A 22,531-nucleotide genomic window follows, 5' to 3' on the forward strand; every position below is an offset into this window, starting at 1 on the left:
AGTGTCTAATTAATTAGAATAAATTTCAATTACAAACAAGGTCTCAAATCATGCAATAATTTATATACACTTTGTAACAGGATCCTTTGGTTGATTGCTTTTGACCCATGTCCCATTACTCTGTACTAAAACCAACTTTTAACACACTTCTGTTCAAAATAGTCTTTGAAATGTTACCTACTGCGACTTTCTCAATTTTGTACTTGATAGTTTCCTTGTACAGTCTCAGTTTTTTTTTTCCCCCAAAGCACAGTTGTAAAATAATTATAAGGCTATTTCAAATTATTTTTTAATTTTTTAATTTTTTTAAAGTCTCCTAAGTGTTGTATTAGTCTGGCTGCTAGGGTTTAGGAACCTACCAGCTGTCCGTTTCAGGTGGTCCGTCTCACACATTAGCAAGATCATGTCGATCTGCAGAATAAACCATTTTTAACCGATCCAAATCCCAGCAGCCTGAGATTCACAAGTGGCAGTGGTGCAGCGGTAGAGTTGCTGCCTTACAACCCAGATATCAGGGTTTTACTAAAGGTGCTGTCTGTACGGAGTTGGTACGTTCTTCCTGTGACTGCGTGGGTTTTCTCCAGGTGCTCGTTTCCTCCCACACTCCAAAGCCGTACAGGTTTGTAGGTTAATTGGCTTTGTTAAAATTGTAAGTTGACCCCAATGTGCAAGATAAAACTAGTGTCCGAGGTGATTGCTGGTCGGAGTAGAATTGGTGGGCCGAGGTGCTGGTTTCCGTGCTAAACTAAAAAGTATAATAAATCATTTTTGGTTGGACAGAGATGCATCAACTGAGCTTGAATGCTAAATTATTGCCAATTAATGGCAAATACACGATTTTACATTGTACAGTTAAAGACGTGATTATTAAAGACTCTCTTGATGCATTTCATAGTCAGTAGAACAATGTGATCAATTTGGATGAGTATCAACAGCACAGATCCGCTCTGCCATGCAGATCCTCGTTTTCTAACTCAATTCACAGGCGTAACAACACTTTCCAACTTAAGCATGAACTTAAGACTCAAAGCTGGAATGGAAACAGGCCCTTCGATCCAATTCGCCCATGCCAACCAACCATGCTGTCCCACTGCGGCGACCTAATCTGCGAGTTTAAAAGAGTTTGCCCTCGACTCAAACTTGCAGCATTGTCGACGTGGTCCTAGGAGGTCCTATGAGGTCACTGGAACTCTCCTTCATGCTTGAGGGAAGTTCCTGAATACTCGTGGCTTCAGCTAGGTCGTGAAAATTTTTCCGCGGGTAAAAATTGGTCGGCATGGTTCTTTTGAACTTGTAGTGCAGTGGAGTGGGGTTGCTATTTATTTACAGGCAGTAGAGGGCAGTCTCCTTCGCTGACCGGGCATTTTAATTGGCTCACTGGAGTCTTCAGGACCAAGGAAAACCGACTGTTAATGTTAAATGCCTGCTAAACTTTATTAAACGTTGTCTAACTCCTTAAAAGCGTCTCCACTCCTTCTACCCCCCTCTATTTCTCCCCTCTCCCCCACCCTCTGTAAAGGACGCCGTAATTATGCCAGCCATCGGGTGTGTGTGTGTGTGTGTGTGTGTGTGTGTGTGTGTGTGTGTGTGTGTGTGTGTGTGTGTGTGTGTGTGTGTGTGTATGTGTGTGTTTATATATATGCTTAAAAGTATCATATGGTGTTGATAACAGAACTGTGAACATTAATTGGCAATATCAACAAATTAAAAATGTTACTTTTTTACATCTTTGTTTAAAATATGTGTATGTTAAAAGTATCTGCCAACATCTATTTTTCTTCCACTTTAGAGATTCTAAACTCCACTAAACCCCACTTAGAAGCTGTCGGGACAGAAGACGTTATCACACTGAGCGGCGAACAGGCTTGCGAAGCAAAAAGGGCTGTTGAGCCAAAACCAAAGAGGCCAACATCAGGCAATGCCATTGTAGTTGCGCGAGACTCCATTGTGAGATGTAGGGACCGGGGTTTCTGCAGCAACAGACGGGATTCGAGGATGGTGTGCTGCCTTCCTGGTGCCAGGATCCAGGATGTCACGGACAGAGTGCAGAAAATCCTCAAGGGCGAAGGTGAACAGCAGAAAGTGGTAGTGCATGTCGGCACAAACGATGTCGGAAAGAAGGGGATGAATATTCTGCAGCGTGACTTTAGAGAGCTCGGAAAAATGCTGAAAAGCAGGACCTCCAGGGTTGTTATCTCTGGTTTGCTTCCAGTTCCTCGTGCTGGCGAGAGCAGGAACAGGGAGATACGGGATCTGAATGTGTGGCTAAGGAACTGGTGCAGGGGGCAGGGATTTAGATTCTTAGATCACTGGGATCTGTTTTGGAGTAAGGGGGAACTGTACAAAAGGGATGGATTGCATCTTAACAGGTGGGGGACCAGCATTCTGGCAGGCAGGTTTGCCACTGCTACACGGGTGGTTTTAAACTGAATAAGGGGGGTGGGGTGTCAAATGGGATAGTCGAGGACGGAGTTAAAGGGAAAGAGAGTAAAGGGATGGTTAATGACCCCAGAATTAACGGGAAACGAAGCTCATAAAGGGATAGGAGAGTATGGCCAAGTGCAATAGAGATTGATGTGAAAGGTGAGATGCTTAATGAATTAAAAGTAATATATATGAATGCGCGAAGTATAAGAAGTAAAGTAGATGAGCTTGAGGCTCAGTTAGAAGTTGGTAGATATGACATTGTGGGGATTACTGAGACGTGGCTGCAGGAGGATCGGGCCTTTGAACTTAATATTCAGGGTTATACATCCTATAGAAAGGACAGGCAGGTGGGCAGAGGAGAGGGGGGGGTAGCTCTGCTGGTGATGGAATTCAGTCCCTTTTGAGGGAAGACATAGGGACTTATGAGTCACTGTGGATTGAGTTGAGGAATTGCAAAGGCAAGAAGACACTAATTGGTGTTATCTACAGATCCCCAAATAGTAGCCCAGATGTAGGGTGTAAGTTGCAGCAGGAGTTAAAACTGGCATGTAACAAAGGTAATGCCACTGTGGTGATGGGGGATTTCAATATGCAGGTAGACTGGGAAAATCAGGTTGGTTCAGGACCCCAAGAAAGAGAGTTTGTAGAATGCCTCCGAGATGGATTCTTAGAGCAGCTTGTAATGGAGCTGACCAGAGAAGGCAATTCTGGATTTAGTGTTGTCCAATGAACCAGATATGATAAGGAGGTAGTGATCATAATTTTAAAAATCCACAATATTTTGTGAAAATCCTTCATGCCAATTTGCCTGGAAATTCACTTTTTTTTGTGTTTTATTCCAACAAGTCTCATTCCAAACTCCAACTGTGATTGTTACAATTACATTGTGTTCCTCTACAGGATCAGAATCACATTATACTTCTGGCAGTACGAAAGATGCCTGGCAGGCAAACATTCATTATATTAATCAATACTTCAGATGTGTTATGTAATTGCAATCTTTTACATATGAAAGGCATGGTGGCCTATATTTGGTGCTAAAGTGGATTTTATTGCTTTTCTGTCACTCTTTTTTTGGCAGATTACAGTTATTCTCAGCTGTTATTAAATGAGATGTGAATGAATGGAATTAATACAATTATTTGTCCTTCACATCACCTTTGTATTTATAATCAAGAGCCAAGTCCAAACAATATAAAGGATGCAATAATGTACATCGAAAATTATGAATTAAGGCCATACCACTAGCTGGCTACTGCTCTATTTAATTGCTCATCTGATCAGTGTGAACAAGATGCAACCTATCCCTGCAGGACTTGAAGACATTTCAGTAGCTTCTGGATACTTGCCACCCCTTCATGTAGGAAGGAACTGCAGATGCTGGTTTAAACTGGGTAGACACAAAAAGCTGGAGTAACTCAGCGGGTCATACAGTATCTCTGGACAAAATAGGTGACGTTTCGTGTCGAGACCCTTCTTCAGACACTTTGTGGTTGGATGGAAGAGCACACTCAGCAACTAGAAGCCGTCAAAACTTTCCCCTGCCATCCCATCGATGAAAGTAGGTTCATGGATCCTCGGCTTTCCCCTCCTGAAGTCTGAAGAAGGATTTCGACCCGAAATATCACCCATTCCTTCTCTCCAGAGATGCTGCCTTTCCCGCTGAGTTACTCCAGCTATTTGTGTCTATCTTCGGTCAACAATCAACTCCTTGGTTTTTGCTAATGTTGTTCTGGCATCAGATTTTTAGTCTCCTCCTATACTCAGTCTTATTGTTACTGATTATTCGTACAGCAATAGTGGCAGTGTATGCAAATTTAGACATAGCGCTGGAGCTGTATCTAGCCATAGAATCATGGGTATAGAGAGATTAGATCACGGGACTGAGCACACAGCCTTAAGGTGCTCCTGTGCTAATGGTTATTGAGGAGGAAGTGTTGTGGCAATTCATACAAATTGTGGTCTGCCGGAGGAATTAGAGGATGCAATTCCATATGGATGAACAGATGCAATTTTCAGAGTTTAAATGATATGTTTGGAGGAGTTAATGGTGTTATCAAAATATTAATACAATTTATCACACCACAGATGGCACCTGACCTGCTGTTTATCACCAATATCCATAGTATTTTACTTTTCTGCAAACGTGTAAACCGATCAGTTTGAGATTCTGAAATGGCACAAATTCAGTTTTAACTCATATAAATTTCCCGTGTAATTCATACCATTTTACTTTTGCATCTCTCCCATTATAATAATAATATATTTTATTGTCATTGCACATATGTGCAACGAGATTTGGTATGCAGCTTCCATCCGATGTCATAACTTAAACAACTAATTAAATTAGATTTAGATACCCCGAGAATATGGTTTATAAAAAGAACAGTAAAACAGTCAAAACAGTCTAAAGTGCAAATGTGTCTGTGCGACGTGACCATCTGAGGGAGACAGTTCATGGGGGTGAGGGGCACTCAGCAGGGCCGGTTCAGAGCAGCTATAGCTCTGGGAATGAAGCTGTTCCTGAGTCTAGAGGTGCGGGCGTAGAAGGCCTTGTAACATCTGCCGGAAGGTAGGAGTTCGAACAGTCCATTACAAGGGTGTGAGGAGTCTTTATGGATGTTGAGGGCCTTCCTGAGGCACCGTGCGTGGTAGATGCACTCAAAGGCTGGTAGCTGTGTCCCAATAATCTTCTGTACTCTGTGGACGACGCGCTGAAGAGCTCTCCTCTCCGCCTCCGTGCAGGTGAGATACCACACAGAGATGCCATGCATTAGTATGCTCTGTCGTGCAGCGGTAGAAGGGTGTCAGCAGCTGTTGGGGCAGACCAGTCTTTTTCAATGTTCTCAGGAAGAACAGTCGTTGCTGTGCCTTCTTGACCAGCGCAACGGTGTTGGTGGACCATGTGAGGTCCTCTGAGATGCGAGTGCCCAGAAACTTAAAGCTGTACACTCTCCACACCGTCCCCATAGATGGAGATTGGGGCGTATTCCCCATTAAGTGTCCTCCTGAAGTCGATAATCAGCTCCTTGGTCTTGGAGGCATTTAGGGACAATTTGTTACGCGAGCACCACTCCGCTCTGTAGTTTGTTTCATCACCGTTGGTGATCAGCCCGATCACCGTTGTGTCGTCTGCAAACTTGACAATGGTGTTGGAGTCGAATACAGGACGACAGTCGTGTGTGAAGAGGGAGTAGAGCATGGGGCTCAATACACAGCCCTGTGGTGTGCCGATGCTCAGGGTGATAGTTGAGGGCAGGTGCGGGTCCATTCTCACTGCCTGCGGTCGCTCTGTCAGAAAATTCAGGATCCAGTCGCATATCGGCGAGCTGAGGCCTAGCTGGTGGAGTTTGGTGGTGAGCTTGGTGGGGATGTTGTTGAAGGCAGAGCTATAGTCTATGAAGAGCATCCTCACCAGCTTCCACCGCCCTCCGAGGCAGAGAATTCTACAGACACAACCCTCTGTATGAGAAAGTGTTTCCTCATCTCCTTTCTAAATGGCTTACCTCTTATTCTTAAACTGTGGCCCCTGGTTCTGGACTCCAACACCGGAAACATGTTTCCTGCCTCTAGCGTGTCCAAACCCTTAATAATCTTATAGGTTTCAATAAGATCCCCTCTCATCCTCCTAAACTCCAGAGTGTACAAGCCCAACTGCTCCATTCTCTCAGCATATGACAGTCCCGCAATCCTGGAAATTAACCTTGTGAACCTACGCTGCACTCCCTCAATAGTAAGAATGTCCTTCCACAAATTAGGGGACCAAAACTGCACACAATACTCACATTAAAACATTTCACCGATTTACATAAAATTCCAGGAAAGAATGACTGCACGTATGTGAGGATGTTAAGAGACGATTACATAATGCAATTATTTATCAATACTCTTCTGTACAATAAAGGTAACTTGTTTGCAAGTAGAAAATAAACAGATGAGGAAATAAAATATAAATTCTAAAAATAGGTTAAATTGGTGGCTGAAAGAATATGGGTGCCTGGGATGGGGACTAAGGTTTACAGACAGGTTTAACTCCATGTGGTTATTTCTCTGTATTTACATACAACAAATCCTTCAGTGGTCTGTTTTTGCACAAGTGTTCCATAAACACAGTATTCACCAACAATCTTTTGTAATTCCACATATAATAGACGTTCTTATTCTCAGGATAGCAAACAACATTTTGCTTTTAAGAAAAAAGCAAATAATATTTTTAAAAATTGTCAGAATAGACAATAGGTGCAGGAGTAGGCCATTCGGCCCTTCGAGCATGCACCACCATTCAATATGATCATGGCTGATCATCCCCAATCCATACCTCGTTCCTGCCTTCTCCCCATATCTCCTGACTCTGCTATCTTTAAGAGCCCTATCTAGCTCTCTCTTGCAAGAATCCAGAGAACCAGCTTCCACCGCCCTCCGAGGCAGAGAATTCTACAGACACAACCCTCTGTATGAGAAAGTGTTTCCTCATCTCCTTTCTAAATGGCTTACCTCTTATTCTTAAACTGTGGCCCCTGGTTCTGGACTCCAACACCGGGAACATGTTTCCTGCCTCTAGCGTATCCAAACCCTTAATAATCTTATAGGTTTCAATAAGATCCCCTCTCATCCTCCTAAACTCCAGAGTGTACAAGCCCAACTGCTCCATTCTCTCAGCATATGACAGTCCCGCAATCCTGGAAATTAACCTTGTGAACCTACGCTGCACTCCCTCAATAGTAAGAATGTCCTTCCACAAATTAGGGGACCAAAACTGCACACAATACTCACATTAAAACATTTCACCGATTTACATAAAATTCCAGGAAAGAATGACTGCACAAAGTGAAAAACATTTGAGTATTCTCCCAGCAAAGTTAACAAGGAGTCATTCTGAAAGCAACACAAACTATTAGCACAACATTTTATTCTCTGGTGACAGATTTTATAAACTTGCTCACAAAGCAGTAATTCCTTAATTTGTGCTTTACTTCTATTGACATTTGGGGATTTGTGTATTCCCTTTATACTCTCTGCCCAAGAGGCACTTTGCAGAATTCCCCATGCCATGGGGTTTTCAGTGTCCTCCTTGTTATCATATTAAACAACTCAGAGGATGCAATCTCACTGGCTCTCCAATCTGCACAGGACCATTCGGACATTAAGAACACGTACATCAGTTTGCTACTCATTGACTACAGTTCAGCGTTCCAAACTATCAGCCCCTAGCATCAAACTCAAAAAGATTTTCCAAAAGAGAAGCATATCATTGAGGAAAGTGACCATTTTCCAAAGCCAGCATACAATGCAGATGAGATGGGGCCTTTTGGCAGATGCTACACCTCACACCTTGAGCGAAAATATTTCTAGGCTTCGGAACAATTAAAAATACATCTTATTCAACTGCTTAATGTGCGCAGGCACTGCTGAGTGTGGCTCAGAGCTTAAGCCTCTCCTCATAACCTCTGATTCTCTTACTAAGAGATTTCAGGCCCACAAAGGGTATAGTCAATGGTTAATCTTCCTGTGATGTGGCAATCTGATAAAATAACTGGATGAACAGAAATGTTGTTACAAGTTAATAACCACATTACGTCTCTCCTGCTTAATTGAATAATAATGAGAGAACTGTATTTTGCTCCCAGTTAACAATATCTCTGGATATCCATTCATCATCAAGGACAAGTCTGACACCATTCGGGTAATATTTTGACCACACTTTGTTCTTACAACCCATGGATGAGGATGTTTCCATTATATTCAAGGCCATACGACCTTTAATGCATCATAATGTGTGCCATTTTGGAATCCAACAAATGATCATAAATAACACTGTAGAAATATAGAATTTGTACAAACTAAGATAGCCAAGGACTACTCAGTCTCTCCAGGAACAATGTAACCCATGCAAGGATAAATGGTACTTGGAAGAAATTATGGTCAATAAGCACTCATGCATCCTGCCTTAAATATGGCCCCACGATGGAAGATTATATGTTTTGCTAAGCGTCTTTATCATAGAAAAATGGACAATTGGAGCAGGAAGAGACTATTCAGTCCTTTGCTTGCCATTTATAACATGATGGATCATCAGTCTCAATTTTATTGTTTTGCTTCCTCCCCACACATATTGGTGCTTCTTGAAAAACAAAGGAAAAAGAGGATATACGAACTTCTACTAACATCCCTTTAACCATTTTTATCAGCCATTTGGAAGCAAGGACATCACACAAAGAAATGTCAATATCTCAAACTCCATCAAACCCAGGTTTGCCGTCCAAAAACCAACAAGAATAATAATAATAATATAATAATAATAATAACGCTTATGCCTGCACCCACTCTACACAGCCTCTCCTCTGCCAATGCCACTAAAAAGTGCAAATGTAACCTCAATTTGCTTAATTAAGTTAACAGGAATGGACTTTGATTTTCCTGGAATGTTGCTTTTCAAAAATTAAGAAATTACTGCATTGGTTTCACATAATTAGATAAATCATTTTAATAAACCAAAATATGATGGCAGTAGTTCAAACAGCATCTAGACAGAGAAACACCAAGCTAAACATTTCAGGTTGATGAATATTCTTTAGCTCACAGCAGGACTAGTGTCATAATTAAAAAGTAATGCCTTGAAAATACAGGTTTCTAATGCAACAGCTGGAATGTTTGATATGACATTTTGTAAGATCATCAACACTCCAGTCAGGGTCAATGTCGTCTGTCTACTTCAGTTTGCAAATTACACCAATTAGTAAATCTCACATTTTTGCAATTTTGGCACTGATTTCTGTAACTGGGTTACACTTATTTTTTAAAACAATATTTTCCTGCAACTTTTGAAAACTATTGCATAGGTGTACATGCCTTCTAGTTTTACGGCATATTTCTCCAGAGCCAAATCATTAAATGCGCGGGGAAAATGTACATGAATGGATTAATAATCTTTTCCATCATTGGTTCAAAAAGAATTATTAATGAGACGACTAAAGCGAAAAGTACATATCTCCATCTTCTTTTGCCAACTTTAAAGCAAGTCTTCATTTAAATAATCTGTATTGTTTATGAGCCGTCAATCTAAATACCAACCTCTCCAACATTCAGATAACCAGTAGCTAAATAATCAGGCTAATTGGCATTTAACAAGCCAACACAATTCCCAAAACAGAATCCAAGCAAACATGGGTGATACAGACAAAAGACAGGTATGAGGAGTTGAATATTCATGCCATTTTTTTTCTGCTTTGACATCTTTCGGTACATTTTTATTAAATTATTGAATTAAATTATATTAACTGACCAAGAAAAAGTATCTCAGATGAAAAGTAATTTATTTCACGAGGCTCATTTTCTGATCGACTGAAATTCAGTTGTCACAGTGTCACAATTAACAGATGCCAAACTAGAGTACGAGTTGCTCTTGGTAATAAAAGGCATTGGCTTACACAGGCCTTCATTTGACATGAGTGTAAAGACAGCCAAACATGAGAATATAATCCATATCAAATGTTACACTATAAAATAACTATTCCAACTTTACTAAGGAACAGACTCATAAAATTAACATGAAATGCCACTGAAGATTCTGTCCGAAATTTGCCAAAAATACTACATTCATGAGACTATTTCGTCAGAAAATAAATTGCAGTTGTTATTGCTAGGTCACCTCTAAATCATTGCATGTTTATGCATTAGCATTCTTCCACTGGATAGAATAGAAACATAGAAAATAGGTGCAGGAGTAGGCACCGCCATTCAATATGATCATGGCTGATCATCCAAAATCAGTACCCCATTCCTGCTTTCTCCCCATATCCCTTGATTCCATTAGCCCTAAGAGATATATCAAATGCCCCTGAACCATTTAGGAAACCTGAATGGAAACCTCTGGTGACCTTGCGCTCCACTCAAGATTTCCGTGAGGTTCCCGGAGGTTTTGGTCACTCTCCCTAATGGTCGAAAGTAGTTTCCGCGTAATTGAGGCTTCTTCTATCTTCCTGCGATTATTTCAACAAAACCAAAACCGAACTAGACTAAAAATAGGTTGCCGTTTGGTCGAAGCCAGTGGAGTGGGGTTGCTATTTACTTACAGGCAGTCGAAGACAATCTCCTTCGCTGACCGTCCATTTTGATTGGCTCATTGGAGTTTTCAGCAAAGATCCTATAGGATCTCTGGTTTTCAGGACCTAGAAGATCCACCAGAAGGTAAAATGCCCGCTAACTTTATTAAACTTCTTTAAACTGTCTCCACTCCTTCTTCTACCCCACCCCCCCACCCCTCTCGCGCTCTCTAAAGGACTTACCGTGCTCTGTGGCAGCCGTTTATCTTCCTCTGCTGTCCCTGGCCCCCACCTTCGCGATGTGCGTGCGCATGTGTGTGTGTGTGCGCGGTCCGTAGCAAAGATCCTGTAGAATCTTTGGTCAGTAGATGTAGCTCACGCTTCGGTCGAGGCTTTCCAGGCGAGTGACCAAAACCTCTGGTGACTCATGGAAACCTTGGGTGGGGCGCAAGGTCACCAGAAGTTTCCGTTCAGGTTTCCTAAGTGGGACAGGGGCACAACTCTCTCTTGACTCATCATTATGTCATTATTTTTCCTGGGGTTTCGCTGGCTGAGAAAACATTGGCATTAATCGGAAACAAGTCTAATTTAATCCTATGAAAATTACAAAGATCCAAAGCAGCTAGTTACAAATAGACTTTGTTTATCTATATTTCTTGAAAAATCTCCTCCTGTAAATTTATTTGTGTTTATCAAATATACCAATGAAAACTGATTTGGCTGATCCTTGGGTCAATTACTGGTCTCAGAATTCATTCCCCACCAGTACCAAACATGAAACTTTAATGTTTATCAATTAATGCAGGCCTTTATCATTATTGCCTGAAACCTTCTCCAGACTGAGAGTCAGGGGAGAGGGAAAACAGAGGTATGAAAAGGTACAGAACAATCAGAGCCAGCACTGATGACCCTGGAAAGGTGAAGACCACAATGGTCCATTGTTGACTGTGGAAGAGATCCAAGAGCTTTCTGTCACTATCTCTACCACTCCCTTCCGCACCTGGTTCTATCTGCTCATCAACACCTTCTCACCTGGATTCACCCATCACTTGCCAATTCCCACCTCAACCCTCTCATCTATCTCTTTATAATAGCCATCTCCTCTTTACACTCATTCCTGATGCAAAGTAATTTCCCAAAATATCGATTGTCCATTTCTTACCACAAATGTTCCCCAATCCACTAAGATCCACTGGCAGTTTTTCCACTCCAGATTAAATCATCCACTGTCTCTTGTATTTTGATGATCTTCAGCAAGGGACCCAGCAACTTCAACGTTAGGGCACGGCATTTCCCATTGTACCCTCCAACTGCGACCTTACTAATTCCTGCAGTTAAACTAAGATGGAATGAGTCTACATCACTCCATTAGGTTACCATGGCTACTTTGTGTAGGAAGCAATTGCAGATGCTGGTTTACATCGAAGATAGGCACAAAATGCTGGAGTAACTCAGCAGGACAGGCAGCATCTCTGGAAAGAAAGAATGGGTGATGATTCAGGTCCAGACCCTTCTCCTTCTGAAGCAGGGTCTCCACCTGAAACATCACCCATCCATTTTCTCCAGAGATGCTGCCTGTCCCGCTGAGCAGTATTTAGTGCCTACCATAGCTACTTTATCATGCTTCACACAAGGCTTCTCTTGACAAAGTATTTGCTCATCCTTTCTGCATCTCCTGCATAATTTCAAAACACACATTTTAACCAAGCTTCCACTCGCCCTTTTAATCTGAAACCAGACCTGCACAACCCTTGGATGAATCACTCTAGTCAAATCCATACTCTACCCCTCACCGTCAAACCTATATTTCCCACCCTTTATCCAATTCCAAAACAAATCTGTAAATGTTTCAAACCCACTGTGTGAACATCAAAATCTTATACACAAATCAAGCACAGAATCAGTACAAAGCCGCTCTGAGAGCTCATGTTAATTATTCAAATGAGTTGACCTCTTCAAATTGCAGTCAGTCAGTCTCCTTTGGTTTAGTAGGAGCAAAATCGTGAATAAAGATTAGGCTGCAATCGACAAATCACTTTGGCTTACTTGACCATGTTCAATACATCTGGAATGATTGATAGGTTTGATGACACATTAAATCTGACGAGCCATGAGTTACTTTCAGGTACAATTATCATTATTCCAATGTGGTACATTTGGAAATTAAAGGAATATACAAGCAAGAGGGAAGCAGTTCGGATTGAAATCACCTGTTTTTGTTTTTAAACCTGCTTTGTAATCCACTGATAACATTGTTATTGTAACAAAACTGATCATAATTCAAAAACAACACAGAGAACGAGGCATGTATTAATCTATAGATGAGTCTATTGTCTCATACACCAGGAGCAATTACATTTCTTGTTCAGAGGCAGTTCAGAGTAAACAGCATACATAGTAATGATACAGTGCCCTCCATAATGTTTGGGACAAAGACCCATCATTTATTTATTTGCCTCTGTACTCCACAATTTGAGATTTGCAATAGAAAAAAAAAAATCACATGTGGTTAAAGTGCACATTGTCAGATTTTATTAAAAGGGTATTTTTATACATTTTGGTTTCACCATTGTAGAAATTACAACCGTGTTTATACATAGTCCCCCCCCATTTCAGGGCACCATAATGTTTGGGACACAAGGCTTAACATGCGTTTGTAATTGCTCAGTGATGTTTAAATACCTCCTTAATCAGGCATGAGAGCTCTCAGCACCGAGTCTCTCCTTCAGTCTTTCCATTACCATTGGAAACTTTTATTGCTGTTTATCCACACGAGGGCCAAAGTTGTGCCAATGAAAGTCAAAGAAGCCAATATGAGACTGAGAAATAAGAATAAAATCGTTGGAGACATCAGCCAAACCTTAGGCTTCCCAAAGTCAACTGTTTGGAACATCAAGAGGAAAGAGAGAACTGGTGAGCTTACTAATCGCAAAGGGACTGGCAGGCCAAGGAAGACCTCCACAGCTGATGACAGAAGAATTATCTCTATAATAAAGAAAAATCCCCAAACACCTGTCCGACAGATCAGAAACACTCTTCAGGAGGCAGTTGTGGATTTGTCAATGACCACTGTCCGCAGAAGACTTCATGGACAGAAATAGTACAAGATGCAAACAACTGGTTAGCTGCAAAAATAGGATGGCCAGGTTAGTTTGCCAAGAAGTACCATATTTCCTGGCAATGAAGACGCACCTGCATCGTAGACACACCCCCATTTTGAATTGGAAATTTTTGAATTCTTGAGTGGCCAAGTCAATCACTCAATCTGAACCCAATTGAGCATGCCTTTTATATGCTAAAGGGGACTAGCCCCCAAAACAAGCATAAGCTAAAGATGGCTGCAACACAGGCCTGGCAGAGCATCACCAGAGAAGACACCCAGCAACTGGTGATGTCCATGAATCGCAAACTTCAAACAGTCATTTAATGCAAAGGGTATGCAGCAAAATACTAAACACGACTGCTTTAATTTACATGACATTGCGGTGTCCCAACCATTATGGTGCCCTGAAATGGGGGGGACTATGTATAAACACTGCTGTAATTTCTACACGGTGAAACCAAAATGCATAAAAATGGCCTTTATTAAAATCTGACAATGTGCACTTTAGCCACATGTGATTTTTTTCTATTACAAATATCTCAAATTGTGGAGTACAATGGCAAATAAATAAATGATGGGTCTTTGTCCCAAACATTATGGAGGGCACTGTATTTACAGATACAAGTTGCACATTAAAACATTTTTAAAAATCGTTAAAAACATTATGGATTTCAACCAATATGCATTAATAAAGTACAGCACACCAGAATCAGTTATTGCAGTTAAAATTACCGTTATGGTATTTCTTTTGAGCAAAATACCAATCTACAGAGCACAAAAGTGGAAGCAGACACTGTGGGACTCCTGACTGCATGGTAATTGATAGTAACAAAATAAAGTTGATTTGATGACATTTACATCATTGTAAACGTTTACATAATTTTCTATTACAAATCTCAAATTGTGGAGTACAGAGGAAAATAAATAAATTATGACTCTTTGTCCCAAACATTATGGAGGGCACTGTATATAGAACAATGAAATGAAAGCCGCAAAATGTGAAGATTGTACTGTGTTGTGAAGTAGTGCAAAAAAAACCCCAACTAAAATGACTGGATAACCGAATGAAGTAGAATTAAGAGCAGGAATACACGGCAGCACCTCCAAGAAGTGGGTTTGGAACAGTTGATTGGTTCAGGAGTCTTATAGCAGCTGGGAAGATGCTGTTCTCGTCTGGAAAGCTTTCACTTAAAGTCAAAATAAAATTGCCTTACATGTTCGGCAAGTGATTTATTCTATAGTGATCCAGTTGTAATTAAAATGTCTATTCCAAGGAGGCTTGTTCAAGTTCCAATATTGAAAATATCGCAAATGCACCAACCTCAGTCCAGAGTTATATTATCACTGTGCCAAATCCATTTGATAAAAGAAAAACTTAACACAAACCAATTACTGCACTTTCAGGAAAGGAAATCCTGACAGGTATCTCACATTCTGCTGAGTGCACTATTTCCACTTATATTGTGGATTAGTCTAGCGTGCTTGCTCAAAGGAAAATGTGGAAGTAAAACCTAGGTATTTAAAACAATAGCAAGTGTGGAAATCAATTATTTAGAATATTTTATCAAAGTATTAAAATCAATTGAACTATTTAAATGTCACATCTGTGTAATTCAACTATTGCATGTAATTTGCATAAATTACAAGATAACAGTTGATGAACAAGCACATGTGTCTGTGCACACACACCAAAACTCAGGTCTCCAATTCAAATTCTAATGCATTTTACAGCTAGCAATGTTGATTGATATTTGCTTTAAAATAATAAGGACATAAGAAAGATATAATAGGAGCAGGCCATATGGCCTATTGAACCTGCTCCACCATTCAATAACGTGGATGATGCGCTTTCCTGACTATTCCCCATAATCCTTCATTCCACCGAGTGCAAAAATCCATCTCAGTCTTGAATATATTTTATGACTCAGTCACCAGAGCTTTTTGGGGCAAACAAACAAAACTGTACACTGTATTTCAGGTGATGTCTCAATGGCAATATATAGAGCTGCAAACAAAATGTCCCTGCTTTTATAATGTCCACCTCCTTTGTATTAAAGGTCAACAATCGATTTGCATTCCTAAATACTTGCTATATCTGCATGCTTACTTTACACTTGCAAGGCCACATAGATTCCTTTGTACAGCAGCATTCTACAAGCTCTCCCCAATTAAACAATATCATGTTTCTCTATTCTTTCTATCACGTGAAGAGCATTGTATTTCTCCTCATTAAACTCCCAAGGCCATATTTTTGCCTATTCGCTGAATTTATTCATATCTTTTGCAGACTGTGTCCTCCTCACAAGTTGCTTTCCCACATATCTTTGTACATTCTTCAAATTTGGCAACAATACCTTGAACCCTTGCCTAGATGGGAAATAATTGAAGCTGTAGCACTGACCCCTAATGCCCCTGTCCCACTTAGGAAACCTGAACGGAAACCTCTGGAGACTTTGAGCCCCACCCAAGGTTTCTGTGCGGTTCCCGGAGGTTGCAGGTGGTTGCAGGTAGTGGAAGCAGGTAGGGAGACTGACAAAAACCTCCGGGAACCGCATGGAAACCTTGGGTGGGGCGCAAAGTCTCCAGAGGTTTCTTAAGTGGGACAGGGGCATAAGGCTCCTCAACATAGAAAATAGGTGCAGGAGTAGGCCATTCGGCCCTTCGAGCCAGCACCGCCATTCAATATGATCATGGCTGATCATCCAACTCAGTATCCTGTACCTGCCTTCTCTACATACTCCCTGATCCCTTTAGCCACAAGGGCCACATCTAACTCCCTCTTAAATATAGCCAATGAACTGGCCTCAACTACCTTCTGCGGCAGAGAATTCCACAGATTCACAATTGTCATGTGCCAATCTAACAGTGATGGATATAACCCACTACTGCTTTGTGGGAATTAACCTGTGTTCTATGCATTCAGACATATTATCCTCAACTGCAGAATGACATAACCTGTGCAGCGACCTTTTACATGATACCTTAGTGAGAATGTCTATTGTAAAGTCATATCCCAAATGTGACATATACAATTCTTCCTATTCGGTGCATCTTCAAAAACTCACATAAATTTGTCCAGTACAATTTTTATTTCATAAAAGCATGCTATCTCTACCTATTTGCATTATGATTTTCTAAATCACCTGCTACACTTCGCCAAAAATCCACCATGACTGAATATACTTTAATGAGGCAAAAATAGAAAATTCTGAATATACTCAGCATTCCTATGTCATCAAACTGAAATGTTGATTTATTTCTCACAGATGCTGTCTGACCTGCTGAGTATTTTCATCATTTTCTAATTTGGGTTTTGATTTCCAGCTTCAGAAATTTTTGAAGTGTTTTAAAGAAAGTTTTTTTTCAATGGACAGGTACAGAAAATCATTGGAATCATGCATTTACGAAATACATGGCATATGCAATTACTCTGTTCACATTCATTTGTTGTTTTTGTAGATTCTGTGTTCAATGTTTTTTCTCCATATATACATTTATGTTTTACTTGAACTTTACAAAGTGGTGGATCTATCCTTGCAGTCTGAAATACATAGTTGCTTATATATTCCCACGTTAAGTATACATCTATACCAGGATATTTTACATGACTACACAATTCCCTCAGAATCCCTTAACACCTGTCAAGTGCTTGTGTTCTATTCACTTAGGAGTCACTATTGTGGGCAACCCAGAAATTAAAGAACTCCTACTGGGTATTCTTAGTTCACATGTTTACATAGCTCCTTGTATATCAGCCAGTATCGTTGTTGAATAGAGAGGATCCTTATTTAGTCCATGATGAATGTTAACTCCATTGAGAATGTCATATCAAAAGCTGCAGATGTTGGTTAAAAAAAGACAAAGTGCTGGAGTAACTCAGCAGGCCAGGCTGCATCTCTGAAGAACATAGATAGGTGATGTTTTATGTTGGGACTCATCGTCAGACTCCATTGACCTTTGGTGCCAACTCAAGGACTTGCTGATGGTAGCTTTTCCAAAAGGAATGACAGATAACACAGAAGGGCTGGCATGATTGTGCCTTCCTCCTGTAATCTCCTTGCTCATAATATGTATTCTTCAGTTTGCCAACCTTTAAAAAAAAAACCTTTGTGGACATACATCCCTTTAGGGGAGTTAGAGAAAGAGAAAAACAAAATCACTCAGCTCTGCCCAAACCAATACATTGATCAAATGAAGTGATTACCCAAATGCTTCCATCATCTTAAAATAGAAGCAAATCGTTCCTTAACTGCTCGGATTATTTTTGTTGCAAACAGCGTCAGCCGATTTACTTCATTCGATTGGACTTGCATAACACAGCCAATTATATAATGAATAACCATTAACTTAAAAAAATACCCATAAGATGCGATATTGCTGGCGACAACATTCGTTAACAATCCTTCATTCCGCCTGAACTTTGAAAGCAGTTAAAAGTAAACCACATTGGTGTGTCAGGCGTCACCAGAAAACTCGGCGGAGTTCCTTCCCTGAACGACATTTTATCAGATTAGGTTTTGACAAGGCGTTCTATTCAGACAGAGCACATACGAAATAAGTGTAACTATGGGGTTATTTCAATATCTCCTCGACGTTGCCTGAAGGGCAGTTTTGTGGTCCATTCTTCTCGCACATCAAAGGGCGACTTTGTCTTTGATTAATAAACTGACGGCGAATTTCACTTTTTTTTGACGAAAGCGAGATATAGAGGGAACCAGGTGGGAGGCAAAACCCGAAGGAAAATTGGAACAAGCTCGAGAGGTCACACAATAAACTACTTCAATTCCTTACTCATCCTCCCCCCCCCCCTTACCCCCTCTCAAAAAAAACCACACGGTAATAAAATTCGTCCTTCTCAAACAAAACTTCACTTAAAATAGTCTGGGATTAATTAATTAATACAACGACTGCAGCAAATTTATGCACATCGCACAGATATGAATAAACACCCGGCGGCGACGCTCGCTCACATGACATTTCGCGGGGTGTTTTCAAACACCAGGTAGTCCAAATAATGTACTAAATCGACAGTTACTTCACCCCTAAAGTCAAATATCACTTTTTTTTTTTTTGCAATTCACCGTTATATTGCTTTGCTAGAAATAAACAGACACCAATGTGTTTTACTCAGATGAAGGGGAGATCTCACACGCACCTGAAACTATGCAGCCCAGCCAATCCAAGCATCGATGGTCGATTTATCTTCTAGACAGCATGTTGGCGGTGACGTTTGGAGCCGGAGTCCATCACAGGGACGCCGACAACCAAGGGTAGATTGTAAACCTTCTTGTGGAGACTCTGGCAGATACACCTCTCCAACTGGCCGGGTCCGAGGGGTGGCGGGGTGGCCAGCGGCGCCCGTCAATAATGTTGTCAGCTAGAGAGAGAGCGTCGGCAGCGGGGCTTCCACCCGCCTCTAAACACAGCGCGGTTCCCGATTCCTTCTGCCGCACGAAACCGCACCGCACATCCTCGCGTGTGAACGAGAGAGAGTGGGCAGGGTTTTGATGAGTAATCCTCCGGATTTGCATAAAGGTGTGAAAGTGGGAAAGCAGTCGTTGACAGCTTTCAATAAATCACCTTTAGCATTTCAGTTATTTCCCTTTAAAAAATATAAAACGTGTTCCGAAAAAAAAGACGCACTTTCTGCATTTGTCAATATTTTGACGGGGACGACGGCATGAATCTGATTATTCATTGCCTTTATAAATGTACGTTTAAACAAAAATGGACAGGGTATAATTAATGCCACCGCATTACGAGTTTCGTTAAATGAATGCGTAGGTTTACGCAAATAGCGAAGAGGGGGGAACCTCGATTTCCACAGGATTGCGAGCCTATTTACCCAACGCAGTGTTTGTTCAACAAAAGAAAAAACAGCATTTTTCACCCCTCAGGAACAACTGAATCGGAATAAGAAGAGAGCCCTCAGGGAGCGGGAGAATTTCGACCGCTAGTGCTCAAGATGCAAGATATGACAAAAAATGAGAAAATAAATATATTCCCTCACTAACAGAAGGATCAAGGCAGCCCCGGGCTTCCATTCCCCGGCCGCAGCCTGGCCTTTGAAAGTGGTGACAATGTATCAGTGTCAAACTGCAGCTGAATATTTGATGACACTGACTCATTTTTTTTAATGTTTCATGAAAGGTTCCCGTGCAGGATGTTGGGTTTTATTTCCACACTCACCTTGTTGTTGTCATTCATCGCTGGCGTTCAAGGATACAGCGTAATATCCAATATTTATACACAACGGATGCTTCGCTTGTGTGTGTGAGTTTCCTCTGGGTTACATGTCCTTCTCTTGCTTGGCACGGCGGATGATGAAGAGGGTCTCTCTTTAACCCTCCCCGGTTTTAGGGGGTGGGTGGTGTTGGTGCGGTCAAGGGACGGATGTCTTGTGATCTGCGACCTGGAGCCGCGTCGCTAACCGAGGCGAGGCGACAAGCTGTGCACTCTCCGCTCTGCTCTGCCCCGCCCCGTCGCATCACATCCCATCCCGCCCATAGCCGACTGCAATGGAAGTCCCTCCATGCCGGGCACAGCCCTCACACGTCCGGAATCACGTTGTCAGCCATGGACTCTGCAACTGCACTGTCGGCTCTTCAAACCCGGGTGAGGAGAGAATAGGTGCAAATTCATATCGGTCTCCAATTCACAAATGTCTCCCTCAAGAGCTCATATTACCTGGGTAATTAATATAGTGAAATAACCACATCATGCATTAACCTACCGCGTCTACCTGCGGGTCATTTGCGGTTTAACACATTGCTCGTTTTACCTCATATGGTAGTAGATGACGTTGGATAGACAGCACTGGACTCCGTTCTTCAAAATATAACATGGAAAAGGAAGAGCCTGATAAATACATAAATAAATAAGGGTATATCTTGTGGTTAGATTTTAGCGCTGAAACAGGCTCTTCGGCCCAGCGAGTCCGCGCAGACCAGCGATCACCGTACACTTTAAGGACATTTTAATATTTTACCGAAAAACACTAGGTGCAGGTTTGTATGATTTTAGAGTGGGTGGTACCCGGGGAAAACCCATGTGGTCACGAGGAGAACTTACAGCACCCGCAGTCAGGATCGAAACCGGATCTCTGGTGATTTAAGGCAGCAACTTTACCGCTAATTAAAGTTTCCAAAAATATTGTTTTCAGCTATTTTCTAAAATCACCAATGACCTCAGTGTATTAAGGCGATTGCTGTGTGGTTTAATTGCTTTAAAGTCTAAAGTATATAAACTCATGAATACCCGCGGAATAAGGCTAATTGTTACTTTTTTAAGGTGAGAATAATTCAGCCAAAAATCACAACAAAGTTTTAAATCATTTTCTTCTAATTATAATAGATGCTGTATTTCGTTTGCTTTCTAAAAATGTGCATTTTAATCTAATGCATCCCTGTGTTTTTTTTCATTTTCACTTTTTTTTTTGCCAATGTTCTGTGCACTTGGTCTAGTATATATATATCTTCTATTATATCTATAAAACTCTGGGGCTATCCGTCCGGCTGCCGTCCGGTTCCCTTTCTGCCTTTTGATTCGTGCCCGATACTCGCAGATGTCCAATCGGAATGGCCGATGCTCGCAGATGTCCAATCGGAATGGATCCATTTGCATGTACGCCTGCCGGCTGCATTTCTTCCTTTGATTAATTGCCACGCCCAATCCAGACGCTCAATCTCCGAGATATTTTCCATTTCGGTAGAGATTTCGCTTTTCTTTCTAAGTATCCGCTCCTCATTACATTTCGTCGTGTTGAAGTACACGTTTTTAATCAAATCCTTCTCCCCCCCACCCACCCCCAAGTATTTCAAAAACAAACTGGCTTCTCCATTTACATGTCAGCTTCCAACACACTTCAAAACAAAGTTGCAAGACAGGAACACTCTGAACTTTTCACCAAAGATCCTAGAGGAGCAAGATAGACCACTCCTTCGAAATCCAATGGACTGGCGTGTAGTACGTGACGGAACGTCACGGCCGCCATTTTTCAATGCGACACACGACTTCCGGTATGCCGCCCGCTGTGATCCAAAGCAAAGATTATAGAGCTCCGCTATCATCTTTGATCCAAAGCAAAGATCCTCGAGTATCTTGTAGCGGGAACAGCCCCCTCCTTTCCGTAGTTTCCCTTGCATTGTATTGCTTTAACACACACTGCACAAAATTAAATTTAACGTATACATATATATATTTATATGAATGTGTGTCTGTGTGTGAGAGGCAAGTTAGAGATAGTCAAGTTTGTTCTCATGGATCAGAAGCAACTTTGATTTAAATAATCACTATTAATTTATTTGTCTTGTAAGATGATATACATAAACCATAAAGGCAATTATATATATAATTATATAGTAATAATATATATATGCATATATATATTTATACACACATATATATACACATACATATATACACACATACATATATACACACACATACATACGTATACACATACATATGCACACATACAAATACACACATACATATGGATACATTTATATGCATACATACACACATATAAACATATATATACATACATATATACACACATATACATATACATGCATATATACACATACATGCATATATATACACATACATATATATTTATACATATGATTAACATGTAGAGGAACCAACGAGAGAGCAGGCTATTTTAGACTGGGTATTGAGTAATGAGGAAGGGTTAGTTAGCAATCTTGTTGTACGTGCCCCCTTCGGCAAGAGTGACCATAATATGGTTGAGTTCTTCATTAGGCAGGCAGTGACTAGTGGGGTACCGCAAGGCTCAGTGCTGGGACCCCAGCTATTTACAATATATATTAATGATCTGGATGAGGGAATTGAAGGCAATATCTCCAAGTTTGCGGATGACACTAAGCTGGGGGGCAGTGTTAGCTGTGAGGAGGATGCTAGGAGACTGCAAGGTGACTTGGATAGGCTGGGTGAG

The 22,531-nt window shown here is 41.1% G+C and overlaps 1 protein-coding gene across 2 annotated transcripts in view; it reads right to left on the reverse strand.

Annotated features, from left to right (window-relative positions):
* Positions 1–20,005, reverse strand: part of si:ch211-161f7.2 (retinoic acid-induced protein 2) — a 46,278-nt gene extending 26,273 nt beyond the window's left edge. Inside the window, exon 1 of one of the 2 annotated variants that reach the window (XM_055644922.1) lies at positions 19,762–20,005. In XM_055644922.1, the coding sequence (XP_055500897.1) occupies positions 19,762–19,779 (18 nt within the window). In that variant the 5' untranslated portion in view covers positions 19,780–20,005. Of the gene's footprint in view, positions 1–18,727; positions 19,697–19,761 lie in introns of those variants that run through there. The other variant, XM_055644923.1, reaches the window with a different exon arrangement.
* Positions 20,006–22,531: the final 2,526 nt, after the last annotated feature.

The sequence above is a fragment of the Leucoraja erinacea genome, chromosome 13, assembly GCF_028641065.1.
Source record: "Leucoraja erinacea ecotype New England chromosome 13, Leri_hhj_1, whole genome shotgun sequence".
NCBI classification, from domain to species: Eukaryota; Metazoa; Chordata; class Chondrichthyes; order Rajiformes; family Rajidae; genus Leucoraja; species Leucoraja erinaceus.